Source organism: Epargyreus clarus, unplaced genomic scaffold (assembly GCF_041222505.1).
Source record: "Epargyreus clarus isolate Ecla_fem2 unplaced genomic scaffold, WU_Ecla_fem_2.2 ptg000031l, whole genome shotgun sequence".
Lineage (NCBI taxonomy): Eukaryota > Metazoa > Arthropoda > Insecta > Lepidoptera > Hesperiidae > Epargyreus > Epargyreus clarus.
In genome coordinates, this window is record NW_027332236.1 from 6,924,592 (window position 1) to 6,940,378 (window position 15,787).

At 34.3% G+C, this 15,787-nt stretch overlaps 1 protein-coding gene across 1 annotated transcript in view; it reads right to left on the minus strand.

The window, feature by feature from the left end:
* Positions 1-351: 351 nt before the first annotated feature.
* Nep3 (M13 family metallopeptidase neprilysin 3) overlaps positions 352-15,787 on the minus strand; it is a 54,218-nt gene continuing 38,782 nt past the window's right edge. Inside the window, exons 3-15 of the mRNA XM_073089838.1 lie at positions 12,643-12,808; positions 9,890-10,102; positions 7,084-7,297; positions 6,703-6,775; positions 6,058-6,378; positions 5,871-5,968; positions 5,447-5,610; positions 4,798-4,980; positions 4,187-4,348; positions 3,570-3,759; positions 2,923-3,053; positions 2,265-2,404; positions 352-1,920 (exon numbers count right to left, since the gene is read on the minus strand). Coding sequence (XP_072945939.1) covers positions 1,744-1,920; positions 2,265-2,404; positions 2,923-3,053; positions 3,570-3,759; positions 4,187-4,348; positions 4,798-4,980; positions 5,447-5,610; positions 5,871-5,968; positions 6,058-6,378; positions 6,703-6,775; positions 7,084-7,297; positions 9,890-10,102; positions 12,643-12,808 — 2,232 coding nt within the window. The 3' untranslated portion in view covers positions 352-1,743. The remainder of the gene's footprint in view (positions 1,921-2,264; positions 2,405-2,922; positions 3,054-3,569; positions 3,760-4,186; positions 4,349-4,797; positions 4,981-5,446; positions 5,611-5,870; positions 5,969-6,057; positions 6,379-6,702; positions 6,776-7,083; positions 7,298-9,889; positions 10,103-12,642; positions 12,809-15,787) is intronic.

A 15,787-nucleotide genomic window follows, 5' to 3' on the forward strand; every position in this document is an offset into this window, starting at 1 on the left:
GAATAAATAGACACATTATATAACGCCACAAATATTTATGAATTATATAATCACGATTAAATATAATTTATTCGAATAAAAGCTAGGTACTTTTTTGCTGACTGTACTTACGGGCTCTTTAAATAATTAAGTTTACTTAAAATTAAGTACATCTAATGATTACGATTATTGTAGTGATAATATAAATAAAATTATTTACTATGAAACCAACGTAGATTCCAATATAGGAAACACCAAACAATTTAACGAAACAGCAGCATTCTGAATTATCGTATAGTGAAGAATGTAAGCTGTCCCTTACTTTATACTAATAACAGCAGTACTTATTATTTTATTACAATAAAATTTGTCTTGATCTTAATGTCACTGGATTTTATTAAGCGTCATCACTCATCAGTAATTTGTTTATACGAGTACGTCGGTTGCAGCGAATAGTTCACAAAATATGACGCGCATTTTGTATTGCTAATTATTTTTCGCTAACTAGACTTATGATTAATTGGCATAAATGTCACTTTGGTTTAAATAAGTTAATTGGCGTGTCAATTAATAAATATTATTTTGATATTACATTATACAGATATGCTGCGTTTTATTAAATTAAAGGGTGAATCCACTAACAGATTGAAGGTAAATCATTTGTATCGCATATTCTACAATACGATTTCGACTATTACACGTAAAATAACACATTAAAATACGTTTACCTCACAACAACACAATAATTCCCCCATCTACAATTTTTATATATAGTATACATTTTATATACCAGCGTCATATATCTGTGATAGTCACTTATATTTGAAGTAAATTAAAAAATGGCGAGAATAAAATGGTTGTTACATACTCGTATAAAGCCACTTCTTTCTTGCTATAAAATAAGCAAATAAAAAAACTTTCTCATTTTTTTTACAAATAATTGCTACGCTAAAATGAACTTTGTACGAAAATATCCAAGTCAAATGTTTGTCAAATCCTAATAAGTATAGTATAGTTATACTAAATTTTAAATTATCAAGGCGATGTCAAATCAGATTGGCCTTATTTTACCGCAAAATAGAGATTTTTTTATTTTCATGATTAGCTCAAAGCTTGGAGGACTTAAATCGAATATATCATTTGAAATCATTTAATTTTATGCGTTTCAATCTTTACCACTTAACCAAGCATACATACTATTATATAAATATCTAACTATATATGTGTTTACGTACCCACACACGACATCAAACTTTAAATAAAAATGAATATTAAATGTTTATCAACCTATCTTATACCCGTTTTCTGATACACTTGCTAAGCTCTCGCGAATAGCTTTTGATAACCATCAGTTGCCTTCAGAATAATAATTAAAGACTAAAGTAATTATTAGGATACTTTCGAACTATATATAGGTACAAAAATTTGTGTTATCGACATTATAACAAAAAAACTTGTCAAAATTTTAACGCACAACTGGATTTTTTTTTTATATTTTGTGTTTGTTACATTAAAATCATTTATTAAATCATCCATTACATAACACATTGTAAAGTTAACTTGTAATGTAAAATAAGTTTACAATGTGTTATGTAAGAAACAGAAATAATTACATAAAATAATCCTGTTAATTACTTTACTCTCCATTCACATACCTTTCACACATATTTTAGCTGCTATACAAACACGCAGCATTGCTAAAGCCTTTTAGCGGGAAGATCTATAAATAAGGTTATATATAACCTTTAGGCGCCTTTCCACAGATTACCACACTTCGCACTTGTGTTTAGGATTCATAGGAGCTCCTAAAGGACAATCGAATTCTTTGGAAAACTCAGGTAAGTTGGAAATGGGACCAATCACTCGGTATTTGGCGACGGTGTGGTCATCCTTTTCGATTTGCATTTTAGTCGACTCCTTAGTCATCGCTGAGCACCATACCTGAAAAATTGTAAGGAAATTTTAATAATTTATGCTGACACTTTTTAACTGGTTGTACTTTGAACGATTAGTAAAAAAAATATAGTAAAAATAAACAGATGAATTAAAAAGCAGTTGTCGATCATTGTACTTTATGAAGCTAATTGTCAAACTGACGTTAGCCTGGGTTGCCTGCTCATGTTAGTCCGACCGCCAAAATTTTTAATTGTACTATAAATAAGTAATGTAAAATTACTTTGACATACATGTATACATTAAAAATGGCTGCGTTCCAAATAATAAAAAAATAACTGAAACTCATCTGTTTGATATTAAAAACATATTTTTAAAATTAAATAGAATACCTGCGCGAAAGAGATGAAGAAAAGCTGACGGTGATTGTATTTGAGGCCGGGGAGAGTCAGATTAACAGGTGCAGTCTTGCTGTAGTCCAAGTAAGCGTGGAAGGATGCCTTTAGACCGCCATTGTCTGCTATATTCTCTCCTGTAGGCGATAAATATAATGTTATATGGCCTGTGGTTATGCCAAAAAAATTATAGGTCATAAAGTAATTACAAATGCGTTCCACTTAACGAATGCGATGATCGCTGTTTATTGGTCTCTCCTTATTTTTCTCTTCTATGGGTCTCTCACTTATTTCTACGTAATAAAAATAAGAAATGCAGAATCATTATTTCAATATACGTTTTGTAGTTAACATTTACTGCACTTCGTTCACTTTTTAAGTTTAAGTTTCCATATTACATGTATAATGTCATTGTCCCATAATTCATTATATGTAATATGTAAGTAGTGTGTACCTAAGTATATGATTTAGTTAAAATAGATTTCTTTAAAAAAATTGCTAAATCACCTTTTTATCAAAGAAATCTTCATTAGAAATAATATTATTTATATTGTAACTTGTAAAAGCTTTAAACAAACAACAACAAAACGAACGTTAAACGAACAAAAGTTTTAAAACAATCCGTATAACATTATAATCATGTTCAATACCGTACCTAAAGTTTGTTTTCCGTTCAAATTCTGTTTTTCCATGCTGTAATTGGAGTACTGATTTTGTATGCATTTAGCCCGTTGTTTAAAACGATTGATCGTCGCATTGTTCCACCATTGGTTGAGGTTACCGAATCTGTAAAGAATCAAAACATTCATTATAATCTTATTCGTAACGAATTTAGGTAATAGTCTTTCTTAAGTAGCTATAAGTCTTGTTCGTCCGTATATCCTCATTTTACAGAGGTCATTAAATATCCCTACACGATATAAGTCAATGGCGATGATTGAAAATTTTTATAACCTACCATAGATGTATTACCTAAAGATGAGTTACTAGGGGTAATTATCATTGTTACCTACCTACACCCAGTAAACTTTAACCTATGTTTTACGGTGAATGGTAGTCCTACGAGGTACAAATTAGTAGCTACAATTTTCTTTCTTATACTACAACCAGATCGCTACACGACCTCAATTGACAAGATCAAAAAACTTAAAACTTTCCATTTTTGGATTTAGTTAACATATCCAATAATAATTAATGGCAACATTTATAATTATACCTGAAATAGATCACAACATTTATTTCGTGCATTTGCTAACGGCCTTTCTTCCTTATAGGTTTTCCCATAAAAATATTCAAACTTACCGATCATATTCTCTGCCCTGGTCATCAAACGCATGTGTCAGCTCATGCCCCATAACCACCCCCATGGCTCCGTAGTTTACGCTCTTAGGGTTGTCGCCGTCGTAGAAGGGTAGTTGCAGGATACCGGCAGGGAATACTATCTGATTTTTTGTGGGGGTGTAGTACGCATTCACTGTCGAAGGGGTCATACCTGGAAAGAGTACTTTTCTTTATAGTGTATTTATTTGTGTTATATTACAATAACTAAAAGACTTTCTAATAAAGACTAAAAGAATAATAAGAAATAAAAATTAAAATTCACGGACTTGCCGTTTAATAGATACTTGTGTTTTTCAAAACGAAATACGTGGAACTTACGTCGACGCACAGGGGCGGGAGAAAAAATCTAACAAAAATGGATTTTACACGCACAGCCCCAAACTAAAAATACCGTTAGTCGTGGGTACCACGGATACAAAACGAATACACAGAAAACCTAACCCCAAACCGCTATATAAATTAATCATTGAGATATCTATCTGGCCGGGGATCGAACCCGGAACCCTTTGCGCGTCAGCCCGATATTGTGACCGCTCTGTTATGCGGATCGTCAAAAAACGCAGATAATTTAGGCTCACCCCACTTAGTTTTATTGACGGGCTGGTCAAGTTTCTTCAGGTCGTTTTTCAGGCTGAATACATTAAAGGCGATGTTGTTCTCGAAGTACTCGTTCGGCTTTACCTCCAACTCTTCGTACTGCTTGTCCAAATCTTCGGTGTTTAAGATGTAGTCAGGAAAACCTAGAAGTAGAAGGTGTTTTAGTTAAATAAAAATAAAAGGTCTTGCAATCACAAAGAATGTGAAATTGTCGCCAGAATATCATGTTTATTTGAACTATCATCCGAATCTAGTAGTAGGACTATTAAGACTCGGATGCTTATTGAAGTAACTTTTGCCAGTAGTGAAGTCAATCTTCAGTTCAAATCTAAAATTAGAACGTCTTGAAGAGGTGGGAAGAAGGTTGTAATTGTCGCCAGAATGGGCCCAAGAAGATTCGAAAATATTATTACTCCCTTTTTAGATATGTTTATTTTTAACTGTCGCTTGCCACGACGGCGTCATTCAATGCCGAAATTATCAGATATTCAGTAAGATTATAAACCAAATAAATCTCTGGAAGAGTTGATACAAAAGGTACAACTGAAATTCAAAGGAGTCTCCTATATGCTTGTCTTTTTAGATAATTTACCTATCATATCAGTAATAGCATCAGCCTTGATCTCCGCAGCTTCACGCGTTTCAGCATCCATCCAGTCTAGATTCATCAGGTTGTTCTTGAACGCAGTCCGGATATTGTCGATCATGATCTCTCCTTGCGTCTTCGCTTCACCATGGAACACTTCGCGGACGAACATTGCACCTACCGCAAATCCTACAAAACAAAATATGTCAACTGAATATAGTTGAAAATAACATATGCCTAGATTTTACGTTGCGGAAAATAATTGATGCGAAAAACGTGTGTGAATAGATAACGTCAGATTAAGTGTACGTGTGAATATGGATTGATAAATAATTCAAAGTTAGTTCGAAGAAGTAGTAATTCATCCAAAATCAGAGATCCAACGAAAAGTTGAGTTTAACCTGAGGCTTAAGAATTAAATATCAATCGTCAATTTCGATCAACATGATTGAGAAATTTAAAAAAAGATAGATAAAATTACTTACTTATAATATTCTTCTCCTAAAACCCTACAATGTCATTACCAGAATTAGAAGAAATAATCCATGTTAATTATGACACAAGTGATCATGTGGTAAATAATATTTGAATTGATACTTATATCCACAAGATTCTTGATCCTCAATATACAGATATTCTAGATAAGGTGACTTACCAATAGCATTATTAGTATCTGTAACACAGTAGCGCCAGGACTCCTCCGTGCCTTCAGATCCGAAGAGGGCCTTCCGCAAAATCTTTGTAGCATCTCTGAACGACTTCGACAGGTAAGTGGACAATGAACGGGAGACTTGCCACATCATGTAACTTGTTACGATTCTGAAATTATAAAAGAAATAAAATAATTTATTGAAACATTTAGATATTCAGGAACAATACGCCGAATTAGTCGTCGAACAATGACGAGTATGTGAACGCCGCTTCCGAATCCTTAGATTTCTGCTGAAAAACTTTCACCTCGCGGAGAACAGACAAGCATTGGGGCGGGTACCGAATGAGTCCGAGTAAGTATTTACATATTCGTACTCAATTCTATTAGTCCATATTCATGGCATGGTATTCATGACAAATTGACTCACCTTTGATTTTCTTCGGTTTTAGAGTACTTTTTCAGAACTTTAGTCAGATTTTTGAAGTAGTCCGGAGCATAGACGACGATTCTCTCGTTTTCCGATATCTAAAATATTTAAATGGTTTTGTAATCTAGAAAATGTTCAATTCATAATTTCATTACGTTTCTGTTGCGTAGTTAAAGAAGATACTTACACTTCTATTAACCAACTTGAACGCATCATTGAAGAACATAGTCCAGTTTAAGAAGGGAACCTCTTTCTGCCACTGCTTTATAGTATACGGGTTATACAATCCCTCTTCATCCCTCCTATCTTCTGATGGGGTGGTTATATTTGCCAAATCCGTCTCGAATTGTATCACTTTTCCCATTTGCTCTCTCGCAACTGTTTCATTTGCTCCTAATAGCACGCATATTCGCGTCATGTAGTCTAGATAAGCTTTCAGGACTTTTTCATGAGCTGTCTTGTTTAGATAGTTGTCGCGTGTTGGAAGGTTTAAGCCACCTTGATCAAGCTGAAAAAATTGATTCGTTAAAACAGGTATAACGCGGGTATGATCAATAGAATGCAATAATATATGGCTCGACTTGGCGGAGGCACTGCCGTGCCTCCTGATACAACAAAGAACAAATTGACATAAGTGTTATTGTAAAGTAAAATATAAAGGTCATAATTTTACTATTAAATAACTTAAACTTATAAAAAACGAAAGTAGTTCGAATAGTTATGATTAGATAAGAAAGTACGAGAGTGAGTTTCAAAGGATCAAAGTAAGCTTAAGTCATCTTGAAATTTTCACACATGCTTCATGCATGCAAAATAATATTATTTTACTTACAACGATGACATGTTTTGATGAATTTCGATCATCTTCCGTTACTGCCCAATTAAAAAGACCGCCTAAGTTGTACCTGAAAATATAAAAGTCATTAATCTATATATATAATAAAGACCTTAATTTACGAAAAAAAATCATTATTCTCTCTATTACCATTACTTAGCAAAAAACAACAAATAGTACTTTTTAAAATAAGCCGCCGAAAAAAGATCATCTGGATTTATAAACATGAGATTAATTAGGACAATTACCCTCCTAGAAAATAACCTCACGAAAACTTCAAGTCTTTTTAGGGGCGCAAAACTCAAATCTTGCCAGCCATGTCGATGCTCCTAACTGTGTCATAGATTGTATCTATGCTTATTAACTATTTCTACTTACGTATTTTGCACATCTTGTAACAACTTCTGCAAATCCCACTTGTTCTGCTTCACCAAGGTGTTAGGTAACAGGTGCCAGCCGCCCAGCTTCTTGATGACGGTGATCAAAGGCTTCCCAGCCAACTTCTCTATAGTTTCATTCGTGTCGATACACGCGTCGTAGTAAACACGAGCTTTTGCTTCAGCGCCAGGAGGGTTTGTGACGTTGACTTTTTCTGAAAGTGGACCGAATATATGTTATTGTCAATCCTGATTGTTACATAAAATTTATTTATTAGATTTTTGCTCTGGATAATATTGCATGAAATCGGATATAACTTTACTGATTTTTCATATCGGGAAAAGAAAAAATGTATTGCAAATATATTTACCTAAGGTACCCAATCTACGAATTAAACTTACCACGAGACTACGACCTGAACTGAGGTAGGTACTAATTGTAGTATATGTAGGTAAGAATTTCAGCAAGTCTTTTTTCTCAAATCTATAACTCAACGTGCGGAAAATCACGTACATGTTACATAATAAGGACGAAATGTACGATCGATGTCTTTGAGCTCCAAATTCAGTGACGAAGCATTACAAGGAAATACCAATCTCTAAGCAGCAACACATGATGTGAGAGTTAGTATACAATACAACCAATACAATAACGAAAACAAATCCAAACATTTAATAATTTAGCGCTAAGGAATATCGCCTTAAAGTGATTGGTACAAAGATGATAATCCCATGGATAGATTCATGATGACAAGCCAATCTGAGTTCACGGTTACACATATTTGAACAAACAATAAAGCTTATTGTAAAGTAAATGATCTCCAAAAGTATGGCGCAAATGATTTGAACAAATACAAATAAAATAAACGAGTGAGATACAAATTCACAATGGGGTTCTAATTGGTGATAATTGTAGCGCCCCGAGTAAATTAGGGTTAGCAATATCCTGTGATTGTCGATACAAATGGTATGAGGTAGCAGATCGACATCAGTATTCCTGGTATCCTGTTCTTTTCAATCATTGTATTTGGCTACTTGTATAGCTTGTATGAGTGCATCGTAATGGATCTACAGAAGAATAAGAAGGCGTTATTAAAAGACTTATAACGATTCGTAGAATAAAACAAAAGAGAAATTTATTTGTAATTTTTCTATGTATGTAGTATCATACTTTTATCATGAACCTATTATAAATTAACTAGGAAATAGGTCTCCGTCGGTATAAAAAGCTTCAGAAGCCAAGTGGAAATCGATAGCCACCCTTTTGAGAAAAGTCTCGGATGTAGATTAGTATGCAGATTTCCTACTAACGCTAGACGTTTTAATATGAATCGCGCTGAAGTATTTCAACTTTATCTTGATAATATGGTAAGATCAGATGAGTATAAGACATTGAAAAGATATATAAAGTAACATAAATGTAACTTGATTATAGTCAAAAAAACAAACCTTAGAAAAAATGATTTAAAAAAAGACTTGCAAAAAATCTGACATATAAAGAATTTTCGGAAATTCCAGTTACACTACATGGCCCTACACAATGTGACCAGTTAATTTAACTTAAATTATGGTTATCACTGAGTCAAAACCAAATATTTCGACCAAATCCAAACACGACAATACAAGAATAGAGATAGTTAACAAGCAAATAATGTATTTGTATATACCCAAACTGTACTCACAACTTGACTTTAGGTTTATTGAATTTGACTTTAGTTAGATGGTGTATACTAACTTGATTATAAACTGCGAAGAAGCTAATAAGAATTCGGACTAGTCGAGCAAAACATTGTAGTTATAAGTACTCGTAATAACGAAACGTGTTCATATAGAACCATTCTTTGTATCAGTGTGAAACAAATAAGCTTACAAATTTACTGTTACCCTAAAAAGGAGATTCTGCCATTGTTACCGCACTTTACTCAGAATGTTGGTGCCTATTAGCACATGAATAACTTCCAAGGGAAAGACTAGTAGCACCTATATCCTACCGACCCTACGCTTATTTATGGATTTATTTAAAATTCACGGGATGCAACAATTTGATGCTATTCTAGATTGTTCACATATCACACAATCCACTTTATATTATGTGGTCCTTCTGGCTCTTCTTTACAATTTAGTCCCAGTAAGCATGTTGTTTGATCTTTAACAACAATGCCTTCAAACTAATCTTAGTTGGAATATCTTATAAGCATTGTAGCCTCATGACCTCGTAACTTCTATATTAGTTTTCAGTGAAACTGGGGAAATAACCTAGTTTAAGCGTCCGATCCATTAGACTCCCGGACATAAATTGTTCTAACTTTGAATTGTTTGCAGGCAAGTTGCAAACTAACAATGGAAAATGTGTACACGTCACAACTTTGGTCTAACTTGGTTACTAGAAGCCGCAATAGGCTCCGCAAAATTGGTTTCAAGTAGGTAAATTTAAGGTAAAACAATGGGTTGGTCCCGAACATAATTACTTATGGTACCGTAGAGGATTTGAAACCAGAAACATATCAGCATGAGAATCTGTAATCCAACCCCATTATTTAAATGACACAGATAATGATCAGGGTTTTTCTGGAAGTAGAAAATTATCAAAAAGGCCCGAAGATCCTAAGTAGGGTAAAAAGGGTATGCAAGTAAAGAAGGTAAAGAAAGGCTTCCCTTTTTATTTTTATTTTAAGTTCTTTTGACGGACCTTGTTTGAAACTTCCTTTAAGTCAGATTTACAGCCATTTTAAAGATTGGCCTGGACAAGCATAAATAGACAAAATCGTGCAGAAAACTATAAAACTGTAGGACATAAACCAACTCACCAAGAGCATATCTGATGATTAACTGGTTCTGCAACTCAATCTTGCTGAAGATCCCCCAGCTGGACTTGCCTTCGGGGATGGGGTTATTCCTGATCCAACCTCCGCAGGCAAACTCGTAGAAGTCCTTGCAAGGGTCTTGGGTCTCATCAATGGCTCTGATGACTTCGCTTGCGGTGTAAATACAGGAGCTGGAAAGGCAGACGCTGGATTCCTCTGGAAACAAACAAATGAAGAATAATGTATTACTTAAAATTAAATTGAGAGAGAAAGTCAAGAATAAACCAAACTGGAGGAATATTCTACATCAAGCCAAGACCAACGCGTGGCTTTTTTATAATATAGGAGTAGCAGACGAGCCTGCAGCCCACGTGATGGTGGCTACTGCCGCCATGGACATCTGTAATCAACCCCGGGTAGTTTAGATTCCTACCTGAGGTCGACCACAGATGCGCTGCTATCCCTGAGGACTAAGCTGGAACGCCTCGGAAAAGTATATCTCCCCTACCACACCCTTTTAACCAAAAACACAGCAGCGTTTAACACTGCTGTTGTTAGGCAGAAATAGGTGTTGCCGCCGGAGTCGAACCCCAAAGGGTTCTACGACCTTCAAAGGCTGTAGCGCCTTAGATAATCATGAATAAAGCGATTGGATTTTAACGCCAAGATGAAACTGTCCCTGTCGCTAAGGATTTATCTTATTTATAGAATCAACAAACGTAGTGTTATAATAATTTATTAAACATACATAAAATGCAGACTGCGTTTGTTTAAGTAATCCTTCTTATCAATGTCTACAGCAAACAATACAATAAGACAACTACCGGAAGTAGATATTAGATATTTTCATTATTGGCATCTGTTATCTAGGCGTTGTAACACGGTCATAGGTTAGTGATTTAAATGGTAATTAATGAAATATCACTTGCTAATTGTAACGGGGGAGTCGTACAGCTTCGACCATCATTTTGAAAGAACTTTTAATAATATAATTTAATGTATTGTGCTATATGCGCATACTCGCATAACCTCGAAATTTCAGAGGTACAAACACAGGATTTTAATCCAGTACCCGTAGTATGAGTTTTTACGTTTTTACAAAAATGACTGGTTTTCTTTTTGTTTACGTAATTCCCAAACATTTTCAATCAGTTCTGATACAATCCGCTAAGAGCGCTTATTGGAAATGTATGGGCAAATATGTAAACAAATACAAAACAGTCATTTTTGTAAAAACTCATACTAAGGGTACTGAACCCTGAGTGTCAGAGTCAAATTTTAAACCGTCTAGATTGTCAGTTCGTTCTGCCATACTTGATGTCAACGCTCTCAATGTCATACCCATCCACACCATCACACAAATTGTTTGCCATTTCGTGTAAAACAAAAACAAATGACGCATAAAAGAACAAATAATACGTACTCATATACATTGTCTAATTGCCCGACCTTTTTCCGACCTTGTTTCTAGACAGTTTTGTGCTATTGTTTTTAGACAAGCGTTGATCTTGCTATAGCTGTTTATTATTTTTAGAGTACATAATTATTTTTTAAGTTAATTACTTATATTAATATACTGTTTTTAACTTTTTAGGAGACCCCTCATTTGGGCGTTATAATTAAAAATTAGATTCCTTCCCGTGTAACACAATTATTTCCGAATTGATAAGTTTTTGCATTCAAGTATTAACGTTTTCCCATTTTAATTATATTAAAATCGAATTGGTTGATATTGTGTATCAATTTAACCATTTTATGATAAATATATTTACTTATATGTTTTAATTAAACCACCAGGCATCTAGTTTTCTAGTTGCGACCTGTTTTGTACGTGCCTTACACACTTAAGATTTCTCTTAAACTGAAACACCCAAACCCAACAGCCAAAAATTTCCAAAAAATCATAAGCTCAAAACTAACCGAAAAACAGTAAAACACCGTAACTCAGTTAACAAAAACAATATAAACACCCGAAAAAACGAAACTGCATGAACGAGATTAAACATTAGGGACCATGGCGACGAGGGCAACTGTTCATAAACGGCTGATGAAGCCATAAAAACCAATAGCTGGGCGCAGCTCAAACGGTTACGACAATAACGTTTATGATACACCATCAACTCCGCCTTAATTTTATGGGGGACGCGACCTAAGGGCAAATAAAACACATGGATGTGAGAAAATAAATAACAAAAATGTCTAAATTTTTCGGTATTGTTTTACCTTAACAATATTTTGGACATTATATCTACAATATTCTACAATAATCTATTCCCAATCTTAACTAAATACATTATAAGAATATATGGTAAATAGTCTGATGGTATTAACAAAAAGAATATGCCTAGATAAACAAGGTACTCTCAAGATTCTTTTTTTCAATATTCGTTTTGCTTTGATAGTAAAAAGGAACATTTAACGTCATAGAACTCTGATCGATTACAGCGCCACTGTCCTATAAGACTAAGAACGCTTTGTGTCTCGTACCACACCTATAACTCAGAAAACAGCACCGCTATTGTCGTCAACCCATTATTCCACTGCGGGGCACGGGTTTCCTCTCAGTGTGAAAGGGGTTCAGGCCTTAGTCTACCGCGCTGGCCAAGTGCGAATAACAGAAGTAGGTTTGGCGATTGTTGAACAAGAGATTATACTTTTAGAGAACGACTATCAGAGCCTGCTGCAACCAATTATCACATACTCCAAACATCACCATTTTACAAAAAAATGTTTAAACATTATTATTGTAACCTTACCTTTGGGTTCAGGTCGGTAGCACGGTGGGACTGGCAGGTAGGTAGGCCCACGCATCGCCAGAAGCAAGGTAGTGGTCAGAAGGAGGGCCACAAACAGCACAGCAGAGCTCACTAGGAGCACCCGCTCCAGCTTCGTGCGCTGATGCCATCCGATGAAGGAGACGCCCTGAAAAGAAAAAATATGTTGAAAATTTTGTTGATTTCCATGTAAATAATAACCAGTCTACCTATACGCACTGTCTACCAATACGCAATTGGCCAGCGCGGTGGACTACGGCCTAATCCTTCTCATTCTGAGAGGAGACCCGAGCCCAGCAGTAGGACAATAATGGGTTGATGATGATGATGATGATGAATGATGAGCAGGTATTTTCATCTAAGGAGAAGTTGTAATAATAACAGAGACACCTATTTCTGTTCTTATACAAGTAATATTAAGGGTTGTGGATTGATTTGTATGGTGTAGCAAAGAACCTATCCGCGGGCAGGGGTTTCGGATTCAAACACCAAGCAAGTTCTCGAAATTTTGAGCAAACGACCAGAATTAAGAAATATTAGTGAGTCTCTTTACATTGAAATAGCAGCGATTTTAGTCTCAATCTCTGGTAATGGTAAATAATCACGAGGCGTGGATGACCTAAAAATAGCTTAGTTTTGAACTAAGCTTGGTTTCAACTGAGCTCTCAACTATAGACTTAGTCCAAAGGCTAAACTAAAATTAAAATTAATCATAACCTTCGTTCGGTTTTCCATTGATCCCAGATAATCTCGAAATCGGAACAGACGATTTTCACATTTGGTTTACAAAAACAGTAGAAGAAAAATATACTCTTCGAGTATCCTATACTAAATATTGTTTTGTACTTAACCATTATGTCTTAAAGCCATAATTATACGTTTACATATGAGTTATACGTGCTATTAATATTCATTTACAGCCTGAAGTTCATTGTGTATTGTGTGGAACTGAAAACAGCGTAACAGGAGCGTAATGTACCGCAATTACTTCAATGGCTGACACTTAAAATAATACCACGCTCTAGAAACTAATTATTGGTGTATTTCTGTGTTGTTGCTTTCAGAAAGTAAAAATATCTATTTATAAGAATAAACAACTTAGCTCATTTAAAAAAATGGTTTTAAATGCGTTTGGCCACAAATGAGCATTGTGTACCTCTTATGGTAGAATAGATAGATAGAATATTCTTTATTGCACACTTCAATAGAACAGAACAATAATACACAATTACATAAGTTAATCGTATGCAATAGGCGGCCTTATCGCTAAGCAGTGATCTCTTCCAGACAACCTATGCATGGAAAAAAGTAAGGAGGATAGTGAGGTAAGTGGTAATTGCGCCTGACTTTTTCTAACTAAATGAAATTAAAATAATATATCAGTGAGGTAGCTACACCGTCACACCCATTTCGCGTCAAACAGTTTTAGCAATGGAAAGGTGTCGTTGACAATTAACTTACGTCTAAGGCGACCATCTAAGCCCCGAGAAATGGCTGTGCCTCTATGATTTTTGGGTACGTATGTCCATGGGTGGCAGTGGATTCAGGCACATTATATGCTCGTTTACTATCAATCAAACTCACTTGCCATCCACCATACTATTCTGCCTAGCCATGTCTCGCAATACTAAAAAATAACTAGATTTTTTTCAAACACACTCCTGTGTTTTTGTTACATAAATAAGAACCTTGTCGAACGAAGCAAAATGAATTTGAAACGCAAATCACACCCGTTACTATAATACCTATAATTATCACGTAACTAATCTTAGAGATTAAATAGTTTAAATATGTTGTATAACATCTAGTGAACTCGATAAGCCGACAAACCATAAAAATATTTTGCAAAAAATATTATTCAACCTGAAATCGTCCATACATGACTCATAAACAAAAAGAATTATCTAAGTGATCTCATATTATTTGTTATGTTTATTTTTATTTGGGAAACATACAATATCTAATACATACAGTAACTTTCACATAGACATAACAACAATCAACAAAGTTTCCACTAATACAAAAACTCCACATCAAAATCAGTTTCAAGCAGTTAAGCAGTTTCAGAAAAGGACACACGCACAATAGACTATATAAAATAAATACAGATAAAATAATAAAAAAGATATCCTTAATATACTCAGGTACAACAAGTAATTAATAAAGTTCGCATGTATATCATATCATATATCATATCATACATAATAGTTCTATCAAATTTGGTTCCGGGTTTTTTCGAAAAAATATTCAATTCAGTCTTTGAGGTAGGTAGCAACCTAATAATAGGTCCTTATTCATAAACGCGCAATAGCAGTAAAGCTTAGCTACATTATATATTAATGATTATATATTGTCATTTTCTAGAGCTTGACAACACATAAAAGATAAATCAAGATTTCATGTAATTATTACTACATAATTTATAAACATAATTATGGTAGGTATTACGTACACATTGTTAACCTCAACCTTTATAATTATGATAGAGAAATTTATTTTTAATCTATTCTTAACATTTTCTAGGCCAACGCTATAGTGAGCATTCTTAAACACATAATATCGGGATTAAAGGAAAACAGATTTCTTTTCAACTACAACAGAAAAGCAATCTTCAAAAGATATTAAACACAATTATTACATTTAAAAATGATTTTTATTAATTGCGAGCTGTGCCCCGCCGTTAGATTTCTTGAGTTCATTATTTTTAGTTTAGTTCTTGAGTTTATTGGTTTATTATTTTTACCCTAATTATTTTTCTAAAATAAAAGTAGCCGAACTGTAATTTTTTTTTTTTTATAACTATCCTTTATGCTATATTTCCATATGCGAGATACGAGATACGTAAAAACTTATTTGTTAAAAACGTTATTTTGATATTAGCTATTTGACTTTTTTTGTACAAATTATAAAATATATTTAATTGATATTTCAAAAAGAGATATTTTTTTTATAATATAGGAGTAGCAGACGAACATAGAGTCCACCTGATGGTAAGTGGCTACTGCCGCCCATGGACATCTGTAATCAACCCCAGATAGGATTAGATATTCCCACCTGAGGTCGGCCACAGATGCGCCGCTACTCCTGAGGACTAAGCAAAGGGTTCTACCACCATCATAGCTGGGGT